Genomic DNA, 27,927 nt, shown 5'->3' on the forward strand with positions numbered 1-27,927 from the left:
CTGCGTCCCCTGCATTGGAAGGCGGATTCTTTTTTTTTTTTTTTTTTTTTTGCGGTACGCAGCCCTCTCACTGTTGTCGCCTCTCCCCTTGCGGAGCACAAACTCCAGACGCGCAGGCTCAGCGGCCATGGCTCACGGGCCTAGCCACTCCATGCATGTGGGATCTTCCTGGACCGGGGCATGAACCCATGTCCCCTGCATCGGCAGGCGGACTCTCAACCACTGCGCCACCAAGGAAACCCTGGAAGGCGGATTCTTTACCACTGGACCACGGGGAAGTCCCCTATGTGTTTTTTTAATGTGTTAATGAATGAGTTTTTTTATTTGTGAGGTTTTTCGCATTTTGCTTATGGGGCATCATATGTACCAACAGTTTTTCTGTTTAATGATGAATGTTTACCTCATTGTTCATTGGCCTAGAAAAACTCTGACATTAATGATCTTGGAATTAAATCTTTAAAAATTAAATATAATACTTTAAGAGCTTGCATTATGCAAATATTCTTAATCATTGAAAAATGATTGAAGAGTCAACTAAGTACTCTTGGGAACTAGGACACTAAATGGTAAAGCCATAGGTAAGTTAAACTTTATCAGTAATTTTTATCTTAAATATTCAAATTGGTAGACAATAGCAAATCTGACTGATTGACACTTTACCTTCTGTTTCCTTTCCTTTCTTTGTTCTTCAGGGAAGCCTAAAACCATTTATTAGTTCATTTAAAATTACCCCCCCCAAATAAATAAAAAGACCAATAATGAACCCATTACAATGTTAACAGAAATAAATTTTTTTATGAAAAACTATTTTTCAGAACAAGAACAATTTCAGTGAGAAGAATGGCATTATTTTACAATTTTGTAAATCTCTTTAATATCTAACCTAATGGAAGCTAGAAGCTAGATGCTCATATTTGCTTCTGCATTCAGTTTCTTATGTTGCGTTTTGATTAAGTATATGAAGAAGATCTAGCCTTTCACAGATAATGTAGTTTAAAAAAGAAAGAGGACTTTAATAACCTTTCAGATTAACTATGGATAATGTTCTATGATGGTATATCACAACTCCATAAGTGGTAGTTTCTTTAGGGTTAATTACAATGTGGAGTCTGAAACCATATCAGTGAAGTTTGGTTCTTTGTTATATTAAAACCCATTGGTTTGTCTTACACTTTGAATGAACCTTTTACTCTTGCATGCTTTTTAAACATCATGCTTAAGGCATTTGGAGAAAATTGGTTCACTGAGTTTTAGAGTATTGATAGACTGTCAGGTTCATGGTGGCAATAAAAATATTCCAAAATTCTAATTTTCACTTCAAAGCTTAGATTTTATCATTGGCAACAAATATTGTCACTTGTTGCTCTTGAAGTGATAAGGTTACTTGGCTCTTCTTCAAGAAAATGTTTGGCAAATAATCACATCTTAATAATTATAGTTGTCAGTTATTTTTCAAATAAGAATGATGTTCATTTTAAAAGTAGCTAGTTTGTAGTTTAGCTTGCAAATGAAAGAAATACACAAGTGCTTTTCTCTGAGATTGCTACTTTACTCCAGTATGCATCAGAAGTACTTTATGCATACTTTCCATTTTGTCACGCAGAATGTTAAAAAATGTGCACTCAAGAGTCAAGGTATATGGGAGTTCCCTGGTGGTCTAGTGGTTAGGATTCTGGGCTTTCACTGCAGTGGCCCGGGTTCAATCCCTGATCAGGGAGCTGAGATCCTGCAAGCCGTGTGGCGTGGCTTTAAAAAAAAAAAAAAAAAAAAAAAAAAGAGTCAAGGTATAATAAAACTAATCATTTTTACTGCTTTGTCATGGGCAGTATTAAGTGAAACTCCCTCCCTCCCTCCCCTCTTTCACTCTAAGTGTGTGGCAGTGTATTCAGTGACTACTATTATTTGGTGCCTCTGCCCTGATTTGTGCTAACATGCCATAGTTTTTCCCACCATTGCCTTTGCACTGTCAGTGCGGGTGTCAGTAAAGCTGACAAATAATGAGTTAGTATTGTGAAAATAGTTTATATTTCGTGGACCCCCTGAAACAGCCTTGGGGACTTCCAGAAATTCTTTAATCACAGTTTGAGAACCACTGAGCTAAACGATTTTAAAATGCTCTTAAAGCTGGTAGAAGTAGCATAACTCAATAATTCAGCTTCTGAATGGTAAGAGTTGGTTATAATATGTAAATGAGTTTACTGGTTCAAGCTTTTAATATTTCAGCTTTTCTGAAAGTATACTTCAGGCTGGTTTAGAAATAATTTTGTATAGTAATCAGTGCCTGTTAGAAATAGAATTTTTTGTATCTGTATCACTAGATACTGAGCCTCACTGTAAACATCTAGCTTAGTTTATGATGGCTTAATTAGCTATCTTTTTAGTTACTAATTTTTTCTTCTTTTGAATAAATAAAAGTGTAAAAATTAATGTAACATCAAGGTTAATACTATATCATAAGATCAGAGACCTTATGGTATAGTATTTAGAGTATACAGTGTTTAAGTATAGAGTATATAGTATAGAGTGTTTCTGTTGTGATGTTTAAGTCATCTTAAATGCTCTAGCAGTAGAGATTGTTTTCTGATTTTTTTTTAAGGTTTTGGTTACTGTATTACTTTTTTTTGTAGTTAGTAATAGAGCATATTAAAATCTTTTAAATATACAGTTGTGCTTCATATTCTGTCATTGCTAGTTTTTACTTTCAGTGGTTTGCTGAGTTTCCTAAAGAGAGTTGTCTTTTAACATCCAACAGATAGCATGTTGTCCAGTTTATGTTGCTTTGGTATTTGGGAACATTGGGTTGCAAGCATGTAGAACAGAATGTCAGTCAGTTTGCTGTGTTGTAATTTGTAATAAAGTTAGAATAAACACTTTTTGCAAAAATAATCCTAATAAATATTTTCCATATTAGAGAAATCATGAATCGTTCAGAGCTACCTCGTTAGATTGTGAAGCTTCTTCATGGAGAGCACCAGGCAGGGCATGTTCATTTCTGCCACCTTCTTTCTTTTGCAGTGATCTTAATCATAGCACGCAATATGTACAGGGGCTAGCACTTTGTACCCTCGGCTGCATGGGCTCCTCAGAGATGTGCAGAGATCTTGCAGGAGAGGTAGAGAAACTCCTGAAAACCTCCAACTCTTACTTAAGAAAAAAGGTAACTTTCCATGAAACCGAATGTATGCATTTGGATTAGGCAGTATTATGGAGATGAGAAGGCAGATTATTCATATTTGAAAGCTCAAATGGTAATATAACTTATCTTTCCCTGTGCAGTAAATGTATTTTAAATGATTATATGTGAATCAGTTGTTTATAAATCAAAATCTTTTTTATACTAATTTTGGAGGTGATTTTTTTTTTTTTTTTGTGGTACGCGGGCCTCTCACTGTTGTGGCCTCTCCCGTTGCGGAGCACAGGCTCCGGACGCACAGGCTCAGCGGCCATGGCTCACAGGCCTAGCCGCTCCGCGGCATGTGGGATCTTCCTGGACCGGGGCATGAACCCGTGTCCCCTGCATCGGCAGGCGGACTCTCAACCACTGCGCCACCAGGGAAGCCCGGAGGTGATTTTTTTTTTTTTTTATTGCTATTTAACTCACCAATTAATAAGTGATTGTGAACACTTTAATTCTCTTAATTCGTCATTTTTCAAGGAAATGATTTATAAACAAGCAAATGTTATTGGACCCTAGATGGCATACCTAATTACTTCCTAAGTTACCTGATTCTAAACAGTATTAAACAAAGTGATAATGAACAGATCTTTACAAATTTATTTTAGTGCCCATGTCTTTGTATTAGGGCCTTTGAATCTTGGAAGTGCAGTTCCATGGGGACCTAGATAATTATTAGGGAATGATTTAGAACATACTTCCTAAAACTGATATATCTAAATGGAATAGTAATGGAAGACAGCGATCTTATTCACTTATTTGCTTTTATTTGTTGATATAAGCATTTTGTTATTATTTTATTGTGCTTGAATCCTAAAACCTTCATAAACAAAGGGTAAAATTTAGGACTTTAGAAGTGAGTCACATAATATCGTCTGGTTGGCGTTTATTGTGCCTCTGTATTAATGGTGTGAGACAAAGCTGTTGAAAGGGCCAAGCTGTTTTCCAGGAACATGTACTGTTAATGATGGCTATAAACCAAAGCCAGTCTTTTCTCTTAAAAAATGTGTGGGCTGCTCTTGTTCAGAAAGATTAAATAAATATTAATAAAGATTAATAATTATTAAATAAAATAATTCCTACAGATTAGGAAAAAAATTGTTTTCCTCCACTGTAGCATGAGAAGAATTAGCTGAAATCTTTTCTTGTTAATGTATCTAAACTTTTATGTTATTCAATTCCAACAAATAGTAGTTATGGTTCCTTTTGCCAGGGGTGGGGGCGTTTAACCAAAATCAGTCTTTGAATGCCTTTCTTTCCTGTGAACAAGTTTCTTCAGTAGAGACTAGCTAACTGAGAGGCGTTTAACTAAGATCCTAAGTAACTTTCAAATGATTTTCTTGATTTCAGTAGAGAGTGAATTGGGGAAAGTATAGCTATTATTAAAAGCAGCAGCAGATTTAAAGCATCTTTCAATTGCATAATGTTTTTATAAAACCTTTTGGTCTTTTTACTCAGAAGAATGATTATCACAGATGGAAGTCTTTATTTTTTAGTTTGCGAAACTCCACATAAATTATGTTTAGCATGTTTGATAAGTTTGTGTTTAACCATGGTCTAGTCGAGAAAGCTTTTGTCCACTTATTTGGTAATATATGACCGAAGAGACAGGTGAGTTAGAAGTTCTCGTTAATGCAGTAAGTATAAGTTGGAAAGCCCTAACCAGTTAATAACTAATAAGTCTGATAATGATAAATAATAAATCTGATACCTAAGTCCTTTCTTTTTTCATGTAGGTGAACTAGTTGATAAGGTTTTGTTGTTTATAAGATTGGTTGTCCTGACTTAATTGAAATAAATCTTCTTTTGTCCTTTTTATGTTTTTTATAGGCAGCACTTTGTGCTGTTCATGTCATCAGGAAGGTTCCTGAACTTATGGAGATGTTCTTACCAGCAACAAAAAATTTATTGAATGAGAAGAACCATGGTAATGTGATTTAGATGCACTCATGAAGTACTGAGGGAGAAGGGGAAAGACAACAGGCTTCAGGCAGTGTTGGCCTTCTGTCTCATGCAGTAGACTCACCTTTCTACTGTGCTTGGACACTTTTCCAGAAGGGCTAATGGGTTGAATCTCTCTTCTACTCCCATATCCTAGTTTTTGTAATTAGAGATTGATTCCTTTACAGTAAGCTTGTTGTTTTTCATTTCTGGTCCTTTTTTACTATATTAAAAATACTATATTAAGTACTAGTGTAATTACAAATGATCCTAGCCTTGATTTTCATGTGTAAAACCCTTTGATTTCCTGGCTATTTTATAATAGAAGAAAAAGTTATTTTTTTATTGCTTTGCCATAGTAGTGTAAGAGTTGTGAAACTACTTTTAGGTTACTTGTAACAGGAATTTGTAATGGTTACCCAGATATATTTTTATAAAGCTTGAGAGAAATTAAATGAAATGTGGCAGTTCTTTACCGAGCATTTTATTCTTATTTTGAAGTCAGTGAAACAAGTTCTGAGTGAAGAAAATTCTTGTGTCCTAAATGCTAAGAGAAAAAATGTTAACGTGTATTTAATTTGATTAATGCAGTCCTGTGCCTAGAAGACTCAAAATATACTTGTTGAACAAATGAATGTTTAGGATATTTATTTATTATTTAGTGAAAAGTATGGTGTGATTCTTTTCACTCACTCTTGACCAAGCAAATTTACTTTGTCATTCACAACTACCTTGGGTTTTTCGTATATTTTATCTGGAAATTTAAAATCTTAGTAAGATTTTTCTTCTTGAAATATCTATCAAAACTCAGCTAAGAGCTTATTAAGTCTGGAGCAGGTGATGTCCAGTTTATATTGACTAGGAGCATGTCTTTATGGATATTCTCAAATGTAGAGACGTGTATTGGTTCTCATTTTTTAGCAATTATTTTGGTCATATAACTTTAGAATATTCTGTTTTGATTGACATCACCAGTATTAAATCAGCAGGTATCTATTAATACCTTCTTTGTATTCACCTCAATGCTTAGATTCTTTGAGAGATTAAAAAACAAAAATAGCAGCTATCCTTTTGGAATTGACCTTCAAAACTCAGAGCCCTGTACTATGAAGTTGAATAATATAGCCTCATTATTAGTTTTCATTGGTTCTTTTCTTTCAGGTGTCCTTCACACTTCTGTAGTCCTCCTCACAGAAATGTGTGAGCGAAGCCCAGACATGCTTGCACATTTCAGAAAGGTAGGTGCCATTCTGTATATCTAAGCCTTTCTTGATTGAAAATGGCTTTCCTGAAAAGTACATGATTTTCTCACCTATGAATTTTCTTTTGAAAGAAAGCTGTGGAGCTGAATAAAGGACTTAAACAGCCCTGCTGTGTGGTAGGGCTGGAAGCCAGATTTAGGCATATAAGAACTGGCAATAGTGCAGTGTTTTCCCTTTCATAATAGAAGTCTTCTCTCATTGTTGGCAGACACACCAGTCTCTCACATTGCTTTATCTGCTGTTTTCACATTGAAGTTAGGAAATGTAGCCTGAGGTCAAATTACACACAGGAAGAGAGAGAGAGAGAGAGAGAGAGAGAGAGAGAGAGAGAGAGAGAGAGAGAGAGAGAGTGTGTGTGTGTGTGTGTGTGTGTGTGTGTGTGTGTGTGTGTGTGTGTGTGTGTGTATGTAGTTTAAGGCAGGTAATTTTTTTTTTTAAAGGTGAAAACTGCAAACTGAAATTTGACATTACTTTTACCTAACATAGGGTCCCGCACTATTCATTTTACGCTGTGGTGACTCCAGTGATGGAAGTCTCTAGCTTTCTTAAGTCCCTCCCTCCCTTTCTTAGAGCATTCTAAAGTGGAAATTTTTTTCTCCACTTATGTTTAGAAGGGACTAGTAAGGAGGACTCAGAGAAAGACTGTTCTTTGGGTAATTACATGCATTTCAGTTCCTTTTATAGGGTGCTGATCACTCCATAAATTGGGCTTACTTTGTACTTTAGATCTAATGAAGCTCTAATAGCAGCTCTTTTTTGGGAGGCTTTTTTGCCCCCTTAGATGTTCATGTATTGATTAAATTATTATAAAATAGTTTGAGGCCCGTATCTGTCCCTAATGCTTGCTTTGTATGTTTTGTTCCTGTTGTCTGTTTGGAATCCTGCTGTATGTTAGAATGAAAAGGTAAGAATTAACCCTCTTTTAGATGGTGCATGCTGGCATTAGGTCCTTAGTGGCTTTTGTGTATCCATCCACAAATGTGGCTTTTAAAAATATACTAATGCTGAAGTTGTGCTTAATACTATGTTATTTGTCCTAGCATTTTTGGCTAACTTCCTAGTCCAGGTTTTGTCTTGTCACTTAAACTCCTGACTCCAAAGTCAGCCTTGGATTTCAGTTGCAGCCTTTCCTGATTTGTAAGCCTCCTTCTCTGCCTTTCCTTTGTCTTCACTTGAGAAACTTTGAGCAGTTTCCCATTGGTGATGGCAGTTCCAGATCAGTTTTGATCCTTGACACCAAACACTGCTTCTTCTTGAAGCAGATATTTTAGAGCCGTGTGGGTAACCCCATGCTTTAAAAAGCTCCGTACGTACTTCTGAACTTTCAGTTCGGACTTAGAGCTTTAATTTCCCCCTTACTTGCCCTCAGTCTTGCCTTGAAGTTTTGGAATATTAAAAGTTTTTTGAGGTAGAGTGGGTGGGCATCAACTGATTTTCATGGCTGCAGCCTTTCCCTTTGTCATTTTATTTTGTTTGTCTTGTCATCAGTTTTAGTAACTTGCATTTTTGTCAGAAAAATAAAGCTGGATTCCAGGAATTTGTATGCAGAACACTTAGACATTTGTGCTTTTTGTCCCGGGTGCTCTTATGTGGTGTGAGTTTAGTAGCTGAAGGAAAAAGGACTTCTCTGAGACAGAAACCAGATTTTTTTAAAAAAATAATTAATTTTTTTGGCTGCGTCATGTCTTAGTTGTGGCACGTGGGATCTTTCTTTGTGGTGCGCTGTCTCTTCATTGTGGTGCATGGGCTTCTCTCTAGTTGTGGTGTGCGGGTTTTTCTCTCTCTAGTTGTGCACGCGGGCTCCAGGCTGCATGGGCTCTGTAGTTTGTGGCATGCGGGCTGTCTCATTGAGGCACGTGAGCTCAGTAGTTGTGGCACAGGCTTAGTTGCCCTGTGGCATGAAGGATCTTAGTTCCCTGACCAGGGATCGAACCTGTGTTCCCTGCATTGGAAGGCAGGTTCCTTACCACTGGACCACCAGGGAAGTCCCCAGAAACCAGATTTTAAAAAGTAATTGAGGGCTTCCCTGGTGGCGCAGTGGTTGAGAGTCCACCTGCCGATGCAGGGGACACGGGTTCGTGTCCCGGTCCGGGAAGATCCCACATACCGCAGAGCGGCTAGGCCCGTGAGCCATGGCCGCTGAGCCTGCGCGTCCGGAGCCTGTGCTCCACAACGGGAGAGGCCACAGCAGTGAGAGGCCCACATACCGCAAAAAGTAATTGAGGATATGGGTAGTACAAAAAAGGAGACCATTGGGAAGTATGCAAGGCGAACTACTTTTTGTGCAGAGCTTGGTAATTAGATGATCCCGGTTTTATTACATTTTAAAGCAGTTTATACAGTTATATTATTCTGACCTCTAATATGAATCTGTCCACAGTTGACAGAGTTAATGAGGATTCTGTTTAGAATTTACAGGTCATTATAGCTTAGATTTGTTTTAATCTTGGAATTGTCCAAATTAGATTTTTGTTTAGGTGACTTACGAAGTGCTTAATTGAAGTGTTATGGCCAAACTTATTTAAATTCCCACAGATTATGTTGTCTTGTATTTAGCAATAGACTTAGTGTTGTAAATGTTTTGAGTGTGTACCTTGGGCAGAGCTTGGCTTTTGTTTCAGTCTTGATCCCCTTTTAGAATTGGAGAGTAGGGAGGAATCCAAATACGATGAGAAAAAAATAATTGAGTTGCAGCAAAGTTGGGGCTGTTTTGACTGCCTCCAAAAGAGATAGGATTCAGTTCGCTTTGGACACTTCTTAATGTTAGGTGATTAGAATTGTTTATATAGCTAAATTGAGTTTGTAGTTTGAGACTGGAAATGTTCTTATTGTGGCAAACATTTTGGAATAGGGTTTTAACCTTAAATGATTGATCAACAGAGTTTGAAATGAATGATAATATTTAAAGCATTTTTAAGTTCAGCTTGGGAGTAAAATTGCGTCTACTATGTACTGTCAGTCAGTCTAATGGACAGAGTAAAAAGAAGAAGGGCATTCTGACCATAAGGAATGTATAGTTTCATCAGTGAGATAAGACAGGCAACAAATGTATAATTAGGTGCTGAAATTAAATTTTACCTAAAATTATGTCATATGAGTTAAGAATAGGAAAAGGACATTATTCATGGCCTTGCTGTCTTCCTAAAGTGAAGGATACAATTTTTCATGTGTCTTTTCCACTTAGTCAGCGTTGGAGGCTTTTGTATTCCCTGTTGTTTGTTGGAAAAGGATATAACTAGCCAAATATTAAGAGGGGAGAATTTTTTTCTCTATTTGAGATAGTTTGTTTTAAGACTATAATTTTAATAAAATCACCAGTATTTTGGGTGTGATAACATTTTATATCCACATGTGTTGAATGTATTAAAAACTGAATATATTTGTGCAACCTTGGTGTGTCAAGTCCTATAGAAGTAGAAATGCAATATGCCCCATAGGTACCTGTTTTACTTCGTTCTCAGAGGCTTTCTAACCTACTGTTATTTATAGTACCTTTGCATGTATAACTCTGGAGTAAAAATATCTGGTTTGTTTTTAATTCAGATATACCTTCTTGAGTTCTTGGCCAGAATACTCCTAAGTTATATTTATCAAACATCAACAGTATACTAGTATGTTGTATCAGTAGAATTTGCTTGGACTCAGACCCTTGCATCCTTTTTCTAAGTCAAATTACCTGCCTATTCATGAGAAATTCTTTGATGTTCACTGTTTTTTGATGCATCTCTCTTCCCCCCAGCTTGTGCCCCAGTTAGTTCGTATTCTAAAGAACCTCATCATGTCCGGATATTCACCAGAACATGATGTTTCTGGGATCAGTGACCCCTTTTTGCAGGTGAGGTCGAAAGAAAGTTTTGGATAAATGATATATTTTGGAATAGATTTTTCCTTCCTCTTATGTTTGTGTTGGGTAGAGATTTGGTAGTTAATTGATTAAACTAATTACATTAACAAATGAATAGTGACACAATTCTGTATGAGATTAATAGGATAAAATTATAGTTGTAATAGTCAAATCATATACTACATGGAAACTTGATTTACCAATATAATACAGCTCTGCAGGTGGTGGTAACCTTTGGCTGTGAAGTGTCAAAGTGTGGGTTGTCTAATAACTTCATTAAGACATAGAACCATATATAACTTCTCTAAAGATAATGTTTAAATTTCTTCTGTTTGAATTTTACCATTTCTGTTGGGATCTAAGACTTCATTTAAGTTATTTGAATTTCATATCAAGCAAAGTTCCTTTGTGCCAGGCGGAATTTGTTGACATTTGTCATATTTTGCACATTAGGTACGAATTTTGCGGTTATTAAGAATTTTAGGACGAAATGATGATGACTCAAGTGAAGCTATGAATGATATATTAGCACAGGTGAGTACTTAAACTTGCATTTAAGTAAACACTCATTTTAGTAAAGCAAGGAGTAGAATGATTTTGAGTATATGGAGCAGTTTTTATTTGTGTTTTCTAATTGGTGGCTGTAATCAGTCACAAAATGTCTCCTGTTACCTCTGGATATTTTTTGGAAGCATTGTTTTGTCACTTTTGTAACACCCTCTGTGTCTTTTCAGGTTGCCACTAATACGGAGACTAGTAAAAATGTAGGAAATGCTATTCTTTATGAAACGGTTTTGACTATCATGGATATTAAGTCAGAGAGTGGACTGCGAGTAAGTCTTTTTAATCTTTTCTTCTCTAAACATTTTATTTAAAATAATTGACTTGGATTTTGGAAATGAATTCCATTTGGAAATTAACTTTAGTAAAGAATGATGCAGAATGTATAGTGCTTTTTTTTGGTATCTGAAGTATCATTTTCTCCACTGAAGGCTTAATATTGATTATAATAGAAATTGGAAGAGCTTAGGTATGGTTAGACACATAGATAATGTTAAGTGAAGGAAAATTTTCTTTCTTTCTCTTTTTTTTTTTCTTTTTTGACCACACCATGTGGCATATGAGATCTTAGTTCCCCGACCAGGGATCGAACCCATGTCCCCTGCATTGGAAGCGGGAAGTCTTAACCACTGGACCGCCAGGGAAGTCCCAAGGAAGCATTTCTGAATGAGCTTTTTTTAAAGCCATGATTTGAGTTGGGCTCAATCACTTCAAATGAGACATGATATTTGAGTTAATTCATTTCTCTAAATTTTTATTTGAGAAATAAACACAAAGTAAAAGAATTCAAACAGTACAAAAGGTATGCAGGGAGGAAGATGTCTGTCTGTAGCTTTCATGTGTAGACTCTCAATTTTTCTAGTGGGAAATACGGTTACCATTTTCTTTTCTTTTTTTTTTAAACATCTTTATTGGAGTATAATTGCTTTACAATATGGTGTTAGTTTCTGCTATTTAACAATGTGAATCAGCTATATGTATACATATATACCCTCCCTCTTGTCTCTCCCTCCCACCCTCCCTACTCCACCCCTCTAGGTGGTCACAAAGCACCAAGCTGATACAGCTACTTCCCACTAGCTATCTGTTTTACATTTGGTAGTGTAAATGTGTTAATGCTACTCTCACCATTTTCTAATGTACTTTTTTTTGGAGATATTTTATCCATATTTAAATGTGTCTGTACATGTGTATTTCTTGTCTATCCCACTTTTAAAAACTTTTTATTTAAAATAATTTTAGACTTACACAAAAGTTGCAAAAATAGTTCAGAGTCCAATATTACCATTCGCTCAGCTTCCCCTAATGTTAGCATCTTGTATAACTGTAGTATAATTATCAAAACTAAGAAGTTAATATTGGTTCAGTACCATTAACCATATTACAGACTTTATTCAGATTTCACCAGTTTTTCTACTGATGACTAATCCTTGATCCCACATTGCATCTATTGTCATGTCTCCTTAGTCTCCTCTAATCTATGACATTTCCTTCGTCTTTCCTTCATTTTTGTGACTTTGACACTTTTGAAGAGTACTGATCAGTTACTTTGTAGAATGTCCCTCAATTTGGCTCTGTCTGATATATTCTTTTTTTTTTAATATTTATTTATTTATTTGGTTGTGCCAGGTCTTAGTTGTGGCATGCGGGCTCCTTGGTTGTGGCATGCGAACTCTTAGTTGTGGCATGCGTGTGGGATCCAGTTCTCTGATCAGGGATTGAACCCGGGCCCCCTGCACTGGGAGCATGGAGTCTTAACCACTGCGCCACCAGGGAAGTCCCTGATATATTCTTTTTTTAAAAATTTTTTCTAAATTTATTTTTTGGCTGCTTTGGGTCTTTGTTGCTGTATGCGGGCTTTCTCTAGTTGTGGCGAGCAGGGGCTACTCTTTGTTGCGGTAAGCAGGCTTCTCATTGCAGTGGCTTCTCTTGTTTGGAGCACGATCTCTAGGCACGGGGCTTCAGTAGTTGCGGCACACGGGCTCAGTAGTTGTGGCTTGCGGGCTCTAGAGCGCAGGCTCAGTAGTTGTGGCAAATGGACTTAGTTGCTCTGCAGCATGTGAGATCTTCCTGGACCAAGGCTCGAACCCGTGTCCCCTGTATTGGCAGGCGGATTCCTAACCACTGTGCCACCAGGGAAGTCCCCCCACCCCGATACATTCTCTTTTTTTTTTGCGGTACGCGGGCCTCTCACTGCTGTGGCCTCTCCCGTTGCGGAGCACAGGCTCCGGACGCGCAGGCTCAGCCGCCGTGGCTCACGGGCCCAGCCGTTCCGCGGCATGTGGGATCTTCCCGGACCAGGGCACGAACCCGTGTCCCCTGCATCGGCAGGCGGACTCTCAACCACTGCACCACCAGGGGAAGCCCCCAATACATTCTTATAATTAGTTTGAGGTTATGCTTTTTTGGCAAGGCTACCACAGAAGTGGTGTGCCCTTCTCAGCTTCATATCAGGAGGTACCTGCTATCTGTTTGTCTCATTACTGGTGATATTAAGCTTGATCTTTTGGTTAAGGTGGTGTCTCTCCACTGTATAATTGTTTTTTTCCCCCTTTGTAATTATAATATTTTGGAGGAAACACTTTGACACTATGCAGATATTCTGTTCTCCTCAGACTTTTACCTGCCATTTCAGTACCCATCAGAGGATCTTGTCTGCAACAGTTATTAGGGTGGTGTTCTAATGATACCGTTCTATTTCCCTCATTTTTTCCTCATTAAATAATTGGAATTCTTCTATAAGGAAAAACTCTCCCTCAAGAATTTATTCATTCTTTCAACCATTTATTAGTATAATAATTGCTAACCCATAGCTTTGTAAGAAACAAATTTACTAACTACACTACAGTATTTGTGTATAGTTCTTTTTGTCATCTGGGTTGTTCTGCACCTTACACATTTCATGTTAGGTGAAAACATTATGTTGGAACTAGTTTATATTCATGTATAGAGACCATTTTCATTTTTAAAAAGGTTGTGGTAGAATATTCATAACATAAAATTTATCATTTTAACCATTTCTAATTCTGTAGTTCAGTGGCATTAAGCACATTCACAATGTTTTGCAACCTACACAGCCATTTATCTTCAGAACTGTTTGGCCTTCCGAAACTGAATCTACGTACCTATTAAACAATAACTCTCCCTTATCCCCTGTCCCCAACCCCTGGCAACCACCGTTCTACCTTCTGTCTCTATGGATTTGCCTGTTCAGGACATTTCACATAAATGGAATCATATAATATGGGGTGTTTGTGTCCGGCTTATTTCACTTAGTATAATGTCTTCAAGGTACATCCATTTCGCAGCATGTGTCAGGATTTATTCTTTTTAATGGTCGCATAGTATTCTGTTGTATGGATGTGCCATAGTACATGTAGCAAATTTGCTATTAATGGACTCTCCTATCATTTGTGATTATAGATAGTGTTGCAGTAGATTTTTGTGCATATGTACAAGTACATTTGTCAGCTAAATTCCTAGAAGTGAAATTGTTGAAGCAGAGGATATAGTTTCATTTTGTAGCTTTTATTTATTTATTTGGCCGCACCATGTGGCATGCGGGATCTTAGTTCCTCAACCAGGGATCAAACCCATGCCCCCTGCAGTGGTAGCACAGAGTCCTCATCACTGGACCACCAGGGAAGTCCTCATTTTAAATATTTATAGTTACTGCCAGGTTTCCCTCCAGTGAGGCTGTAACAATATTATTTTTCAGCTAACGATATAAAAACTTTAAAACAATCTTTCAGCAGAAGTAAAATATGGTTTTAGGAGTTTACCTTCAGAATTTTTTTTTGGCTAGCAATCTATAGAAGTACTAACTGAACTACCACCTTTAAATAGTTTGCATCTATCAGAGGCCAGAAAGTGACCCTTAAACAATATAGATATTTGATTTTCCTAAATTTTTAAGCTATGCTGTTTCTCTGTAGGTCCTAGCCATAAATATCCTGGGTCGTTTCTTATTGAACAACGACAAGAATATTAGGTAAGTCAACTGAAAAATGTCTTGTATCTGGCTATTATAAACTCAGTGTACTCAAGAGTGACTTTGCTCAAGATCACACATGTATTGAGTGACATATCTAGAACTTCAACTCAGGATTTTTATTTTTAGTCTGGTCTTAAAACCGTTTTGATAAGAATTTAAGTATTTGCCTCATGAGTTAATTTTTAGTCCTGTTTATACTTTAGCATTAGGAGTCAGCAAACTTTTTCTGTAAGGGACCAGATGGATGGTCAGTATTTTAGACTCCATGGGCCTTAGGGTCTATTTGGCAACTACTCACCTCTGCCTCTTGGTGTGAAAGCAGCCATAGACTGTGTAAATGATGTGCATGGCTGTATTGCAATAAAAATTGATTTACCAAACCAGACAGCAGAGGGCTGGGTTTTTGCAGATAGGCTGTAGTTTGCTGACCCCTGCTCTAAATTAAGAAGAAAAATATAACATTTCAGTTGCAAACCTGGAACATGTTTGTGAACTCCAGCTACTTTTTTAAAGTAGATGAATTTATCAGTATTACCTTCTATTCTTTCTTGTCATGTTAACGATTGAAAAAATGTGGAAATAATCATTATGGTACCCTGAATTATCTTCTCCTTCCAGAAGAATTTTTAAATACTTGGATCATAAACTCAAATTTTTGCAGGGGCAGTTTTGGTACTGGTATCAAACAAAAGCAGAGGAAATGGTAAAATTGAAATAATTTCCTCTTGTGTTTTGGGGCTCAGACAGCCTGAAAAGGCATACTATATACTTATTTTGTTGTACTATTTGAAAGAGTTTGGAAGAATCAAGTCAGTCACTTTTAGAAGTTTAAATGGAATTGACCATGAATACAAATCTAAATCCAAGGCTTCTGGTTGCCACAGCTTTAGATTATAGTATTTTTATGGCTTTACTGTGTTTCCATTTTACTCACTAATCTGTCTTGTCTTTTAAATATTTAACAATGTATGCTTTCCCTTAGTCATTGGACATCTTCTTTGTCGTTAAGCAGAGAATTATCCTGAATTTTAATTCTGTTCTTCTGCTTTATGTCATCCAGATATGTAGCTTTAACATCTTTGTTGAAGACTGTGCAGACAGATCATAACGCAGTACAGAGGCACAGAAGTACCATTGTGGACTGTCTAAAAGATTTGGATGTCTCAATAAAACGGTAACAGATTATTGAAAATTCTGCTCCCCACCCATCACCTGATAACTTTGTAATAGTTTTGAGAGGGAGAATGTAGACATTTATGTATTTAGTCATTATTTTCACAGAGTAAATCCTTTTTTTCGAAAGGATTGGCAGGGAGAAGTTTAGATTAATGAAAGAGGCCAGTACGGAATACTGAAGTGCACACTGAAGTTGTCCTTGGTTCTTTGATGAGTAAAACAGGTACAGATAAGCTGGGCATATGTTTACTCAACAGAGGTACTGTGTTCTGTGTGTTGGAGGATGAAAATACGGAGTGATCCATCGGCTGAGTGTTTTATCACAATGCTGAAACTCAAATTGCTGACAGCACACGTTTTCTCACAGTACTTCAAAATACTAGAGGCAGCCGTGTTTCTTTAGAACAGTGCATCTAGGAATGACTTTTAGGCAGCACATAGGACTTAGAAAAGGCATGTATATTTTTTCCTTGGTGTAGTAATTCTACTGGTTCTCGTCTTAGAATGACTAGTTGTTTGTAAAACCTAGTTATAGTTGGCCTCAGTGAACTTTTGGTTTACTGTTCAAACCAGAAAAAATTAGATTTGAAATGATCTCTGAAACTATTCACTTAACAAACATTCATTGATAATTGTGTTCCTTTTATTTGCAGAGAACAGGTGCTAAGTGCTTGGGCAAACTAAAGATAAGACCTAGAGTCAGTAATAACAACTTTTACATAGTGCTTTGCAAAGGATTTATAAGCACTCTCTCAGTTGGTTCTCAGAGCAAGCCAGTAAGAGAGACTAGGCAATTACTTCTATCCCCAGTTAACAGATTAAAATACAGTACCAAAGGAATCAAAAGACTTACTCCAAACCTTACCCCTTGGACATGGCAGACGTGGGAATAGAAATCAGACTTTCTGACTTCTATTGTGTTGTTTCTGTATAGCTCATGACTGGGCTTTGCATTTCAAAAGTAAAACCTGGGTCTCTTTGACAGGTTATATAACAGTAGGAGCTTAGACTCTGGAGCCAGAAAGCCTCATTTCAAATCCTGGCTCTGCCCTTAATAAACTTTGTCTAGTTACTTAGCCTTCCTGTGCTTCAGTTGTCCCATATGCAAAATGTGGATACAAGAGCACCCACTTCAAAAGGTTATATGCAGGATTAACTGGATTAACATATGTAAAGTACTTAAGCACTGTGTAAGAATTAGTTATTATTGCATTTCTGTAAGGATTGAGTTTTTGTTGCTTGTAGATTAACTAAGATGAAAGTATTATTAAATTGGGATTTTTGAAAGTTAATTATATGCCATGTTTGACATTATTGACCAAATGTGAAAAGATGCCTGTCGTAACCTTATAACTTTTATATGTAAAACATGTCCATATTTGCCTTCATTGCCAAATTTGATAGGCGGTTTTAGAAACTCCTATTTGCTCTCATAGCACATACCCTTTTTTTCCTTTTCATGGCTCTTATTCTCTTTTTCAGTTTTTTTCCCAGCTTTATTGAGATATAATTGTGTAAGTTAAAGATGTCCATCACATTGACTTGTCACACTTATCTATTGCAAAATGATTATCACCGTAGCATTAGTTAACACCTGCATCCTATCACATACTTACCATTTCTTTTTCATGGTGAGAATATTTAAGATCTATTCTCTTAGCAACTTTCAAGTATATAATACATTGTTATTAACAATAGCCATCATGCTATACATTAAATCTCCAGAACTTATTCATCTTATAGGTGGAAGTTTGTGCTCTTTGACCAACATCTCCCCATTTTTCCCACCCCTCAGACCCTGGTAACCACCATTCTAGTCTCTGTTTCTATGCATTCAGCTTTTTTTAGCTTCCACATATGAGTGATAGTGTACAATATTTGTCTTTCTCTAACTTACTTCACTTAGCTCTCAAGGTTTGTTTTTATTCTACTCTTCTATGTACCTTGTGATGTAAACTATGTTACATCATCTTTGGACTAAAGTGGATGTAATAAAAGGAGAGTATGGTGACTATATATCATGTTTTTAATGAATAACGCAGAGGTATTATCATTGGGTAATAATTTTGTTGCCTCTCTTTTTGAGCCTTTTAAGTATTCTAAATTTCAGCTTCATAGAATAGATTGCTGAACTCAAACTGCATTTTTGGTCTTTAGTAGTATATCTCTTGGGGATTTTTGAAGAAAAGTGTTGATGAACGTTCAAAATAAATTTGATAACTTTGGTTATCTCATGTGCAAAGATTGGGATCATAAGATCATGCAAAGACATCAATACATCCACTAGTGCTTGGTGTTCAAAGACAACACACCTGGGTCTTTGTTTCATTCCCACTGTAAATATCATAACTTTTTTTCCCTCCCCCCTGCAAGGCGTGCAATGGAATTGAGTTTTGCCCTGGTAAATGGGAATAATATTCGAGGCATGATGAAGGAATTGCTTTATTTTCTGGATTCATGTGAGCCAGAATTTAAAGCAGACTGTGCATCTGGAATCTTCCTTGCTGCAGAAAAGTAAGATTTAATTTTTATATTCATTGGTTAAAAATGCTTGGAAAATTTTGGAAAGCATCTTTAAAACATGGGGGAAATGTTGTAAACATGTTTAAACATGTAACATTTATTTCAGGCTTCCCATTAGAAATTAGGTTTGAGAAGGCCATTCTAGCCAGTATCTAATGTTAAGCATTATGCTAAGACCAAAATAATCCCACTTTTATAAAATCTCCTCTTTTATCTGTTCTTTAACCTCTCATCTATGATGTCCTTTTGATGAAAAGAATAGAAAAGTTACAGCATCTGGATGGTGGTTCTGTGTAAAACTTTTAGGAAGAAGTACCTCAAGATTTTGATAGTATGGTTGTTTCACCTCTTTTCACTGTGAATTTAAGGGAGCAAGTTTCTAGTCCTGGTGTGCCTGGGTCTTGGAAGAGTCCCTTTTCTTCTTTCTTCTCTATCCTCTCCTGTCCTGACTTTATGATTTATTTTCTGAAAAACTGGAGACAGAGTCCCCAGTTCTCAGCTCAGCAACTCCTATTGCATATTACGTGGAACATCTGAATTTGACTATGTACCACTTCATCACCCTTTGAAATGGGAATTGCTGCTAGTTTTGAAGGTAAAATGGATCCAGATATAATCACTTAACCTGTGAACCTAAAAAATGCTGTAGGACAGGATTTTTGAAAGTCACTGAGCAGAGCTTAGTTTATAGGTTCCAGTGTTTTCACCTAGTGCCATTATTTTCTCAGGTATGCACCTTCCAAACGGTGGCATATAGACACAATTATGCGCGTTCTGACAACGGTAAGTAGTGTTCTTAAGTCAACATATACTAAGGGCTGGATGTGTCGATTAACGAGTCAGACAAAGCCCTTGTTCTCATGAAGCTTATATTCTGGTGGGGGAGGTAGGAAATTCATGGGGAAATATGTAACACTCTCTTGTCAGGCAGGGGAAAATGCTATGAAAAATACTAAAGTAGCATATGGGACTGTATTGATGGCAGAAGAGGATGGGATATGGGGCAGTGGGCCAGGTGTCTTAGGTAGAATAGGGCAGGTCACTCAGAGGAGGTAATATTTGAGTAGAGAACTTGGTTAAATGAGGAGCTGTGCAAAGATTTGGGCTAAGAGTGTACAAATCAGAAGGAACAGTAAGTGTTGCAAAGCCCTAGGGTAGCAAACAAGCTTGACCTGTCTGGAGAGCATCAAGAAGGCCAGTGAAGCCAGTAGAGTGAGAGAGGCAGAGAATGGTAAGCTTGATGCAGGGGCTAGATTCTATAAGGCCTTACAGGAGTTAGGATTTTATTTTGAATATGATAGGAAATCATTGGAAAGTTTTGAATGGCTAAATTCTGGATTTTAAATTATGATTTTATAGAATATCCTTTCTTTGGTAGTCTTCCAGAATTTTGGAGCTTCTCAGTCGATCAATTAATAGACAGGGATTAGAGATTTAAGAGTAAAAATGAAAATGTAGTGGCATAACTATCTATGTCTAATTATGTCACCAGAAGTAAAAAACGTTGACAAAGTTGACCACGTTAAAATTTAAAACTTGTATAGCAGAAGGAAAAAAAAGTCTACAAAGTTAAAAGGCAGATGACAATTAGGGGAAAAACCATTGTAACATATGACAGTGTGTTAATATTTTTAATCTATAAATACTTTACAATTAATAGGAAAAAGTGAAACACTAAAGGAAAAACTGGCATTTGAACAGACATTTGACAAAAGAAGAAATGGCTAGTTAACAGTGAAAAATACCCTTACTCTTAAAGAGAGAGTAAATAAAATAAAAGTGAGGTATCATTTTTCACTTGTCATACTTTTCAATCTAATTCCTAGTGCTAGTTAGAAAATAGAGAACAGGCAGTACTTTATTAATTATGTTTTTAGGACTTTCTGTTGGAAAAATAAAAGGTCACTGTACAAAAATGTATATTACAGAAGTGTTCATCCTAATCTTATTTATAATAGGGGAAAGCTGGAAACAACCAGGTGTCTCCCAATGGGCATGGGTTAAGTAAATTATGAAACATCTGTAGCAGGGAATGATACCATTGAAATTTTAAAAATTTCAATTAAATAGTTTACCTACAATGAATTAATTTTGTAAAAGTTTAAAAGTCAGTATACTTAATTGGGAAATTATATTCTAACAAAAGATACGATGGTTTTTATAAGGCTCAAAAGAAGGGAAAAATTAGAGCTCCTGGAGAAAAATGTTTATCGAAATCAAAGCCTTTTTTAAAAAATTGCTCCAACTTTTCGGTTTTCCAATCAATTTATGTTCTCTTTTTATATGATCATATGATTTTTCTTCTTCAGCCTATTGATGTGCTAGGTTAAGTTAATTGATTTTTTAAAAAATTATTTATTTAATTGAAGTATAGTTGGCTTACATTAATTGAATTTTGAATGCTGAATCAGCCTTCCATATCAGGAATAAATCCCACATGGTTGTGACATATAGGTTTTTTAATGCATTATTGTTGTATTTGATTTTCTAATTTTTTTAAGAATATTTGCATCTGTGTTCATGAGAGATATTGGTCTATAGTTTTCTGTTCCCGATGTTTTCTTTGATCCATGTGTTATTTAGTAGTGTGTTATTTAATTTCCAAATATTTGGGGACTTTTCAGCCATCTTTATATTACTTATTTCTAGTTTAATTTTGCATGATTTCTATTCTTTTATTTATTTTAAAATATTTATTTATTTATTTTTATCTTGGTCTGCCTTGGGTCTTCATTGTGGCACACGGGATCTTTTTGTTGTGGCACAGGGGCTCATCATTGCAGAGCTTCTCTCTAGTTGTGGCACAGACGCTTCTCTCTAGTTGTGACGTTTGGGTTTTTCTCTCTCTAGTTGTGGCACGTGGGCTCCAGAGCGTGTGGGCTCTGTAGTTTGTGGCACTCAGGCTCTCTAGTTGAGGTGTGCAGGCTCAGTAGTTGTGGTGCGTGGGCTTAGTTACCACACAGCATGTGGGATCTTAGTTCCCCGACTAGGGATTGAACCCGTGTCCCCTGCATTGGAAGGCGGATTCTTTACCACTGGACCACCAGGGAAGTCCCTCTGTTCTTTTAAATTTATTTTTAATGGCCCAGAATGTGATCTGTCTTAATGAATGTTCTGTGTGAGCTTGAGAAGAATGTGTATTCTGCTGTTGTTGAATGGCGTGGTCTATAAATGTCAATTAGATCATGTTGATGATTTCTCTTATTTAAAACACTCTGCTTGTGCTTCCCTGGTGGAGCAGTGGTTAAGAATCTGCCTGCCAATTCAGGGGGACACTGGTTTGAGCCCTGGTTTAGGAAGATCCCACATGCCATGGAGCAACTAAGCCTGCGAGCCACAACTACTGAAGCCCACGTACCACAACTACTGAAGCCCCCGCGCCTAGAGCCCGTGCTCTGCAACAAGAGAACCACCGCAATGAGAAGCCCGTGCACCGCGATGAAGAGTAGCTCCCCACTCACTGCAACTAGAGAGAGCTGGCTCGCAGCAACGAAGACCAAATGCAGCCAAAAATAACAAATAAATACAATAAATAAATTTATTAAAAAAAATAATAAAACACTCTGCTTTTTCCTATTAGGGAAGAATGTAAATATCTAAGTCACACCACTAATTACCTGCTTTTTAGCTTCTCACCTTTCCTTTTTGACCATTTCCCTAAACTTCTCCCTCTGTCTCTGTGTTTCCTTTTTTTTTTTTTTGCGGTACGCGGGCCTCTCACCATTGTGGCCTCTCCCGTTGCGGAGCACAGGCTCCAGACGCGCAGGCTCAGCAGCCATGGCTCATGGGCCCAGCTGCTCCGCGGCACGTGGGATCCTCCCAGACGGGGGCACAAAGCCGTGTCCCTCTCATCGGCAGGTGGACTCTCAACCACTGCACCACCAGGGAAGCCCTGTCTTTGTGTTTCTTAACAGGAGTGGGTATCCCAGCCACCTGGGATTTTTTCTTTGTCTTTTTCCTCTCTAAAGTACACATGGGTAGGCCTGATCTCAGTCTTGTAAATCCGATCAACTCTTCTGTCCAGTAATGGGAGATTGACCAAGGTGGGCTGATACTAGGCACAGGTTCCACTGTTTATATGTCCTGTGCAACCTGGTTATCATCGTGCTCTGATAAGGCCAAAATTTAGTTTCCTCATAGGTTAAATAGCTGTATTTTGTTTTTGTGGTTGTAAATCTCAAGATTCCACTAGTCAAGAGGACAATAAAGAGATCAAGGTTTTCTTTTTTTTTTTAATGTGGATAATTAAATACAAAATATTTCCTATTCCTGGGACTACTTATTGGTTCTATATTTATAAACTAGTTTTTAAAGGAGTGTGAATAAACTCAGGTTTTTTATTTGTTTGTTTGCTTATTTATGTATTTATTTGGCTGCATCGGGTCTTAGTTGCAGCACACAGGATCTTCTTGAGGCACTCAGGATCTTTCATTGTGACGTGTGGGCTCTTCATTGTGGTGCAAGGGCTTCTCTCTAGTTGTGGTGTGTGGGTTTTCTCTCTCTAGTTGTGGCACGCAGGCTCCAGAGTGCGTGGGCTCTGTAGTTTGCAGCATGTGTGTTGAGGCGCACGGGCTTAGTTCTAAGCCCTGCAGCATGTGAGGTCTTAGTTCCCCGACCAGGGATCGAACCCACGTCCCCTGCATTGGAAGGCAGATTCTTTATCACTGGACCACCAAAGAAGTCCCCTAAACTCAGGTTTTTTAAAAGTTACTATTTATTTCAGTCTCATCTTATTTAACAAGCCTTTTTGAACTGTTCATGTACACTCCTTTCTCCATCCCCCAGAGTAGCGTGACTACTATAGCTAGCTCATGTGATTTTAACACCTGTGTTGGGGAGTTGTGGGAAGGGAGAGGTTGTTGTAATTAAGTTCCCAGTGAATGTATTTCTTAAATTTTTGTAATCGTAGACCTTACCTGTTTTGAGTAGAGAAGGCTTCTTAAATTTTAAACTTTTTTTTTTTACTTTGGACGAAGAGAAGTTTTTATTTTTTATAAAATCTTAAAACTTTAGAATATTCATTTAAATAAGACTTTAAGGGGGGAGGGATAAATTGGGAGATGGGGATTGCCATATACACACTACTATATATAAAATAGGTAACTAATAAGAACCTACTGTAGAGCATAGGAAACTGTACTCAATACTCTGAAATGGCCTGTATGGGAAAAGAATCTAAAAAAAGAGTGGATATATGTGTATGTATAACTGATTCACTTTGCCGTACACCTGAAAGTAACACAACATTGTAAATCAACTATACTCCAGTAAAAAAAAAAAAGACTTTGAAGTTTGAACTGCTTATAAACATGAGAATTGGAAACAACTTTATCTTTGAGGGTGTTTTGTAGTAGTCTCCTTTGAACAGCAACAATACTAGCTAACATTTCTTATTATTACTGTGTGTTTCTAGGGGTAACTGTCCGCATTTCCTTTTAGGCAGGAAGCTATGTTCGTGATGATGCAGTTCCCAACTTGATCCAGTTAATAACCAATAGTGTGGAGATGCATGCCTATACTGTCCAGCGCTTGTACAAAGCAATTCTTGGTGATTATTCTCAGGTAAGTACTTTCACTTTTGGGGGGAAATTGCCCTTTATTTTCCTGATATGCTCTTACTACTGTCACTCTAGAGGTGCCTCAGTTTTGACCTTTATGATTAGATGACCTGTGATTTGTATTAATCCTTTAAAGGACTGAAATCTTTGACAAACGGTGACTTTCTTTTGACAGCAACCTTTGGTGCAAGTAGCTGCCTGGTGTATAGGTGAATATGGAGATCTTCTTGTGTCTGGCCAATGTGAAGAGGAAGAGCCTATTCAGGTACCCTTTGTCACTCTTGGTTAAGGAGGGGGAAAAACAATTTTTTGGTTTTAAGAGAGTAGTGTTTAATCAGTTGAGATTGATTCCTTGAAAACGTTTTAAAGAAGCAATTCCAGAATTACATTGGAAAACCTGCTGATTTTTGAGTTGGAACTTACTGGGCCATTGTGAGATATTAAAACTGCGTTTAGGACCTATCCCCCATCCCATCAGACTGACTTACATTGTTTCTCTTACCCTCTGGCTGATAAGAAATGAGAGTGTATCCATGTTTCCATTTGCTCATTAAAGGACTGGATTTCAGAGAAGTTGTGGCAACAACACTTTAACTCTATGTATCTTTTTCCTTTCTTCCTCTCCTTCTGCCTTTGAAAGTCATAAAATGCCTCTCAGCCCCCAATGGGTATTTTCCATCCTTTTTACCTCCCTCCTACTTGCTTCTGGTTGGTGGGTTAGGTTGTACAGTTACTCTGGCAAAGCACAGATTATGTTAGAAGCTTTGGTAATGATGATGGCAGGATTGTCTTTCTGGTGACATCCTGTGACTTAATATCAGATGTAGATATTTACAGTTAAAATTCATCTTATATTGTCTTTTTTTTTTTCTGCACAGGTAACAGAGGATGAAGTATTGGATATTTTAGAAAGTGTCCTAATCTCTAATATGTCCACCTCAGTGACACGAGGTTATGCCCTCACTGCCATTATGAAGCTTTCTACTCGATTCACCTGTACTGTAAAGTGAGTATGGAGAAAAAGTAGGGTGAACATGTTGTTTTGTAATTTTTAAAAACTTTATTATGGAAAATTTCAAGCAAAAGCAAAAGTAGAATAGTAAAATCAATTGCATATACCTTTATTCCTCAATAACAATCATCATTTCATGGTTAATCCTTATTTTATCTATACTTTGCTCCCTGTCATCCCCCATGCCTGTTTTCTCCTTTAAAGTAGTGAAGTTATTTTCCCATATAAGGGTTCTGGTTTATTTTTTTCTTTTTACTGTTTTGACGAAAAGTTAATTCTTGGATCAGTCTCCCAGCCAAGCATATTTAAACTTAGTTCTCTTAGACCTTCTGCTTTAATTTTTTTTTTTTTTTTTTTTTTTGCGGTACGCGGGCCTCTCACTGTTGTGGCCTCTCCTGTTGCGGAGCACAGGCTCTGGACGCGCAGGCTCAGCGGCCATGGCTCACGGGCCCAGCTGCTCCACAGCATGTGGGATCTTCCCGGACCAGGGCACGAACCCGTGTCCCCTGCCTCGGCAGGCGGACTCTCAACCACTGCGCCACCAGGGAAGCCCTCTGCTTTAATTTTTAATGTTAAGCCTCGTGAAGAATGGTATTTTTTACTATTTAAATTGTGAAGTAGAAGAATTTGGTGTCAGGTAATGACCTTTTGTTGAAAGAAGTCTGATGCCATGACCCACTTGTTGATAAAAGCTTATTTTAAAGTTATTAAAGAAGAGAGTGAACACTATAAATTTATTCTTTTGTAGCAAATTAATAATCGGTACTTTTGTCTAGCAAATTTTAGGGTATGAGATATTTAACAGACAAAATCTAGTATTACAACTAGAATAAGTATGATGGTAATAAGTATGATGGTCTTGAGCTATATGTCAGATGAATGAACATAAAGGAAAAGTGTTTTGTTTTTGAAAAGTTATGTACATTAAGAAAAGAGCATTTCAAAATTTTAACCAGAACCCTCTGTTTCAAACATTATTCTCTCTGCTTGTTTATGAACTTTCTTTTGGGTATTTGAATTTGTTTGTCATTTTATCCCAAAGCCGAATTAAGAAAGTGGTTTCCATCTATGGAAGCAGCATTGATGTGGAGCTCCAGCAGAGGGCAGTAGAATATAATGCACTTTTTAAGAAATATGACCATATGAGGTAAGTAAAAGAAAGTAAACAATGCATGTGCCTCTTAGCATCTCAAACAAATTGTCACGATAAACCCGTAAAGGAGATTCATCCCTCGTGCTTTATTAGCCGGACTTCACAACTCTGTTTAGTTCTAACTGCTTGGCCCCTTGTGTTTTGTCCATCTTCTATTCTGCCTAGCCTCTAAAGAAATAAGTGAACTATGTTCCTTTAGTCCCCTTCTCACCTTTCTTTTGGTAGAGAAAGTTTGCTTCATTTTCCATTTTATTTGGTGAAGAAGTGGGAGTTGTTTTTTTCTCAAGAGAATCGCATTCAGATATCATTACTATTAACATTTTGGTGTGCAGTGTCTTCTGTTATGCACTATCTTTTTTCCCTCTTCTGTTATGCAGTATCTTCTTTTTTTTTTTTTGCGGTACGCGGGCCTCTCACTGTTGTGGCCTCTCCCGTTGCGGAGCACAGGCTCTGGATGCGCAAGGTCAGTGGCCATGGCTCACGGGCCCAGCCGCTCTGCGGCATATGGGATCTTCCCGGACCGGGGCACGAACCTGTGTCCGCTGCATCGGCAGGTGGGCTCTCAACCACTGCACCACTAGGGAAGCCCCAGTATCTTCTTAATTGGAAACTGCTAATAATGTACTTATTTGCTGTTCTTTCATTCCAATTTCTCTTATCACTGAGAATTCCCAGTGTCTCGGGATTTAGAGGGACAGTTTGTCCATTCAGTGTTTCTTGCCTGCCCTTAATCCAGCCAGGAATTTAGGTCATGTATTCTTGTAATCCAGCTTCTATTTTAGTGTCTGTGTTGGGATTTGGGGAGGGGAGATGTCTCTACATGTTTGGCTCCAATATAGTTACAGTGATTGTTTTGGGCAGGGAAGCTAGGTTAACTGCCTAGAATTTAACCACTTCAGATTCTTTCAGGTCTGCTCTGCTTGAGAGAATGCCTGTCATGGAAAAAGTAACCACAAATGGCCCTACTGAGATTGTGCAGACAAATGGAGAGACAGAACCAGCTCCTCTAGAGACCAAGCCACCACCCTCTGGGCCACAGCCCACCAGCCAGGTAGCTTTTCCCTTGCTTATCTGGGGATCTTCATGATCTTATAGTTCCTTAGAACCTATCTCTTAGCTGATACCTTTCAGTGTTCCTGGATTGATTGATGGTTCTCTTCCTTATTTTTAAGTGTTGAAAGGGCTTTGCATCAGGTACAGATTAGGCAATGACTAATGAATAAGATTTTATTTCCTTGTTTAGGCCAATGATTTATTGGATTTGTTGGGAGGAAATGACATAACACCTGTCATTCCAACTGCACCTACAAGCAAACCAGCTTCTGCTGGTGGAGAACTTCTTGATTTGCTGGGAGACATCAACCTTACAGGTGAGGCCAGACTAGAGTTATTTCATGCTTGGTTAGGGATAAGGGCCTTAGGGAAAAACTGTACTGAACATAGCCTTTCTATCTAGCACATGAAACAGTTGAAGATGGGAGAGGCTAAGTGAAAAGCAAGAGTCTTCACAACATCTGGGATATGTTGCCATACTAATACTCTAGAGATAATTAATAGGGATTCCTTAAAGTCTAATTTTTAATTTTTTGGAGAGTAAATTACTCATAGCATTTTAAGATAGAAAGGACTGTCTCAGGTTAGAAAAGAAATACATCCCAAGAAATACATTACTTTTTCTAGGTTTCTTTCTACTCATTGTTAGTTTCCAAGAACTGTGGCCGTTTGTAG

General features: G+C 37.5%; 1 protein-coding gene and 1 non-coding gene across 2 annotated transcripts in view; both read left to right on the forward strand.

Moving 5' to 3' along the window:
• AP1G1 (adaptor related protein complex 1 subunit gamma 1) overlaps positions 1 to 27,927 on the forward strand; it is an 81,041-nt gene that overhangs the window by 41,548 nt on the left and 11,566 nt on the right. Inside the window, exons 4-19 of the mRNA XM_067720057.1 lie at positions 3,016 to 3,157; positions 5,006 to 5,102; positions 6,278 to 6,354; positions 10,118 to 10,213; positions 10,676 to 10,756; positions 10,957 to 11,055; positions 14,719 to 14,774; positions 15,838 to 15,951; positions 18,327 to 18,467; positions 19,205 to 19,259; positions 23,916 to 24,038; positions 24,210 to 24,299; positions 24,913 to 25,040; positions 26,089 to 26,193; positions 27,109 to 27,250; positions 27,443 to 27,569. Of these exons, the coding sequence (XP_067576158.1) occupies positions 3,016 to 3,157; positions 5,006 to 5,102; positions 6,278 to 6,354; positions 10,118 to 10,213; positions 10,676 to 10,756; positions 10,957 to 11,055; positions 14,719 to 14,774; positions 15,838 to 15,951; positions 18,327 to 18,467; positions 19,205 to 19,259; positions 23,916 to 24,038; positions 24,210 to 24,299; positions 24,913 to 25,040; positions 26,089 to 26,193; positions 27,109 to 27,250; positions 27,443 to 27,569 (1,673 nt within the window). The remainder of the gene's footprint in view (positions 1 to 3,015; positions 3,158 to 5,005; positions 5,103 to 6,277; positions 6,355 to 10,117; positions 10,214 to 10,675; positions 10,757 to 10,956; positions 11,056 to 14,718; positions 14,775 to 15,837; positions 15,952 to 18,326; positions 18,468 to 19,204; positions 19,260 to 23,915; positions 24,039 to 24,209; positions 24,300 to 24,912; positions 25,041 to 26,088; positions 26,194 to 27,108; positions 27,251 to 27,442; positions 27,570 to 27,927) is intronic.
• Positions 16,224 to 16,309, forward strand: LOC137215773 (small nucleolar RNA SNORD71). The gene has a single exon (XR_010939408.1). It is a non-coding gene; the product is annotated as a small nucleolar RNA SNORD71 (small nucleolar RNA).

Source organism: Pseudorca crassidens, chromosome 20 (assembly GCF_039906515.1).
Source record: "Pseudorca crassidens isolate mPseCra1 chromosome 20, mPseCra1.hap1, whole genome shotgun sequence".
Lineage (NCBI taxonomy): Eukaryota > Metazoa > Chordata > Mammalia > Artiodactyla > Delphinidae > Pseudorca > Pseudorca crassidens.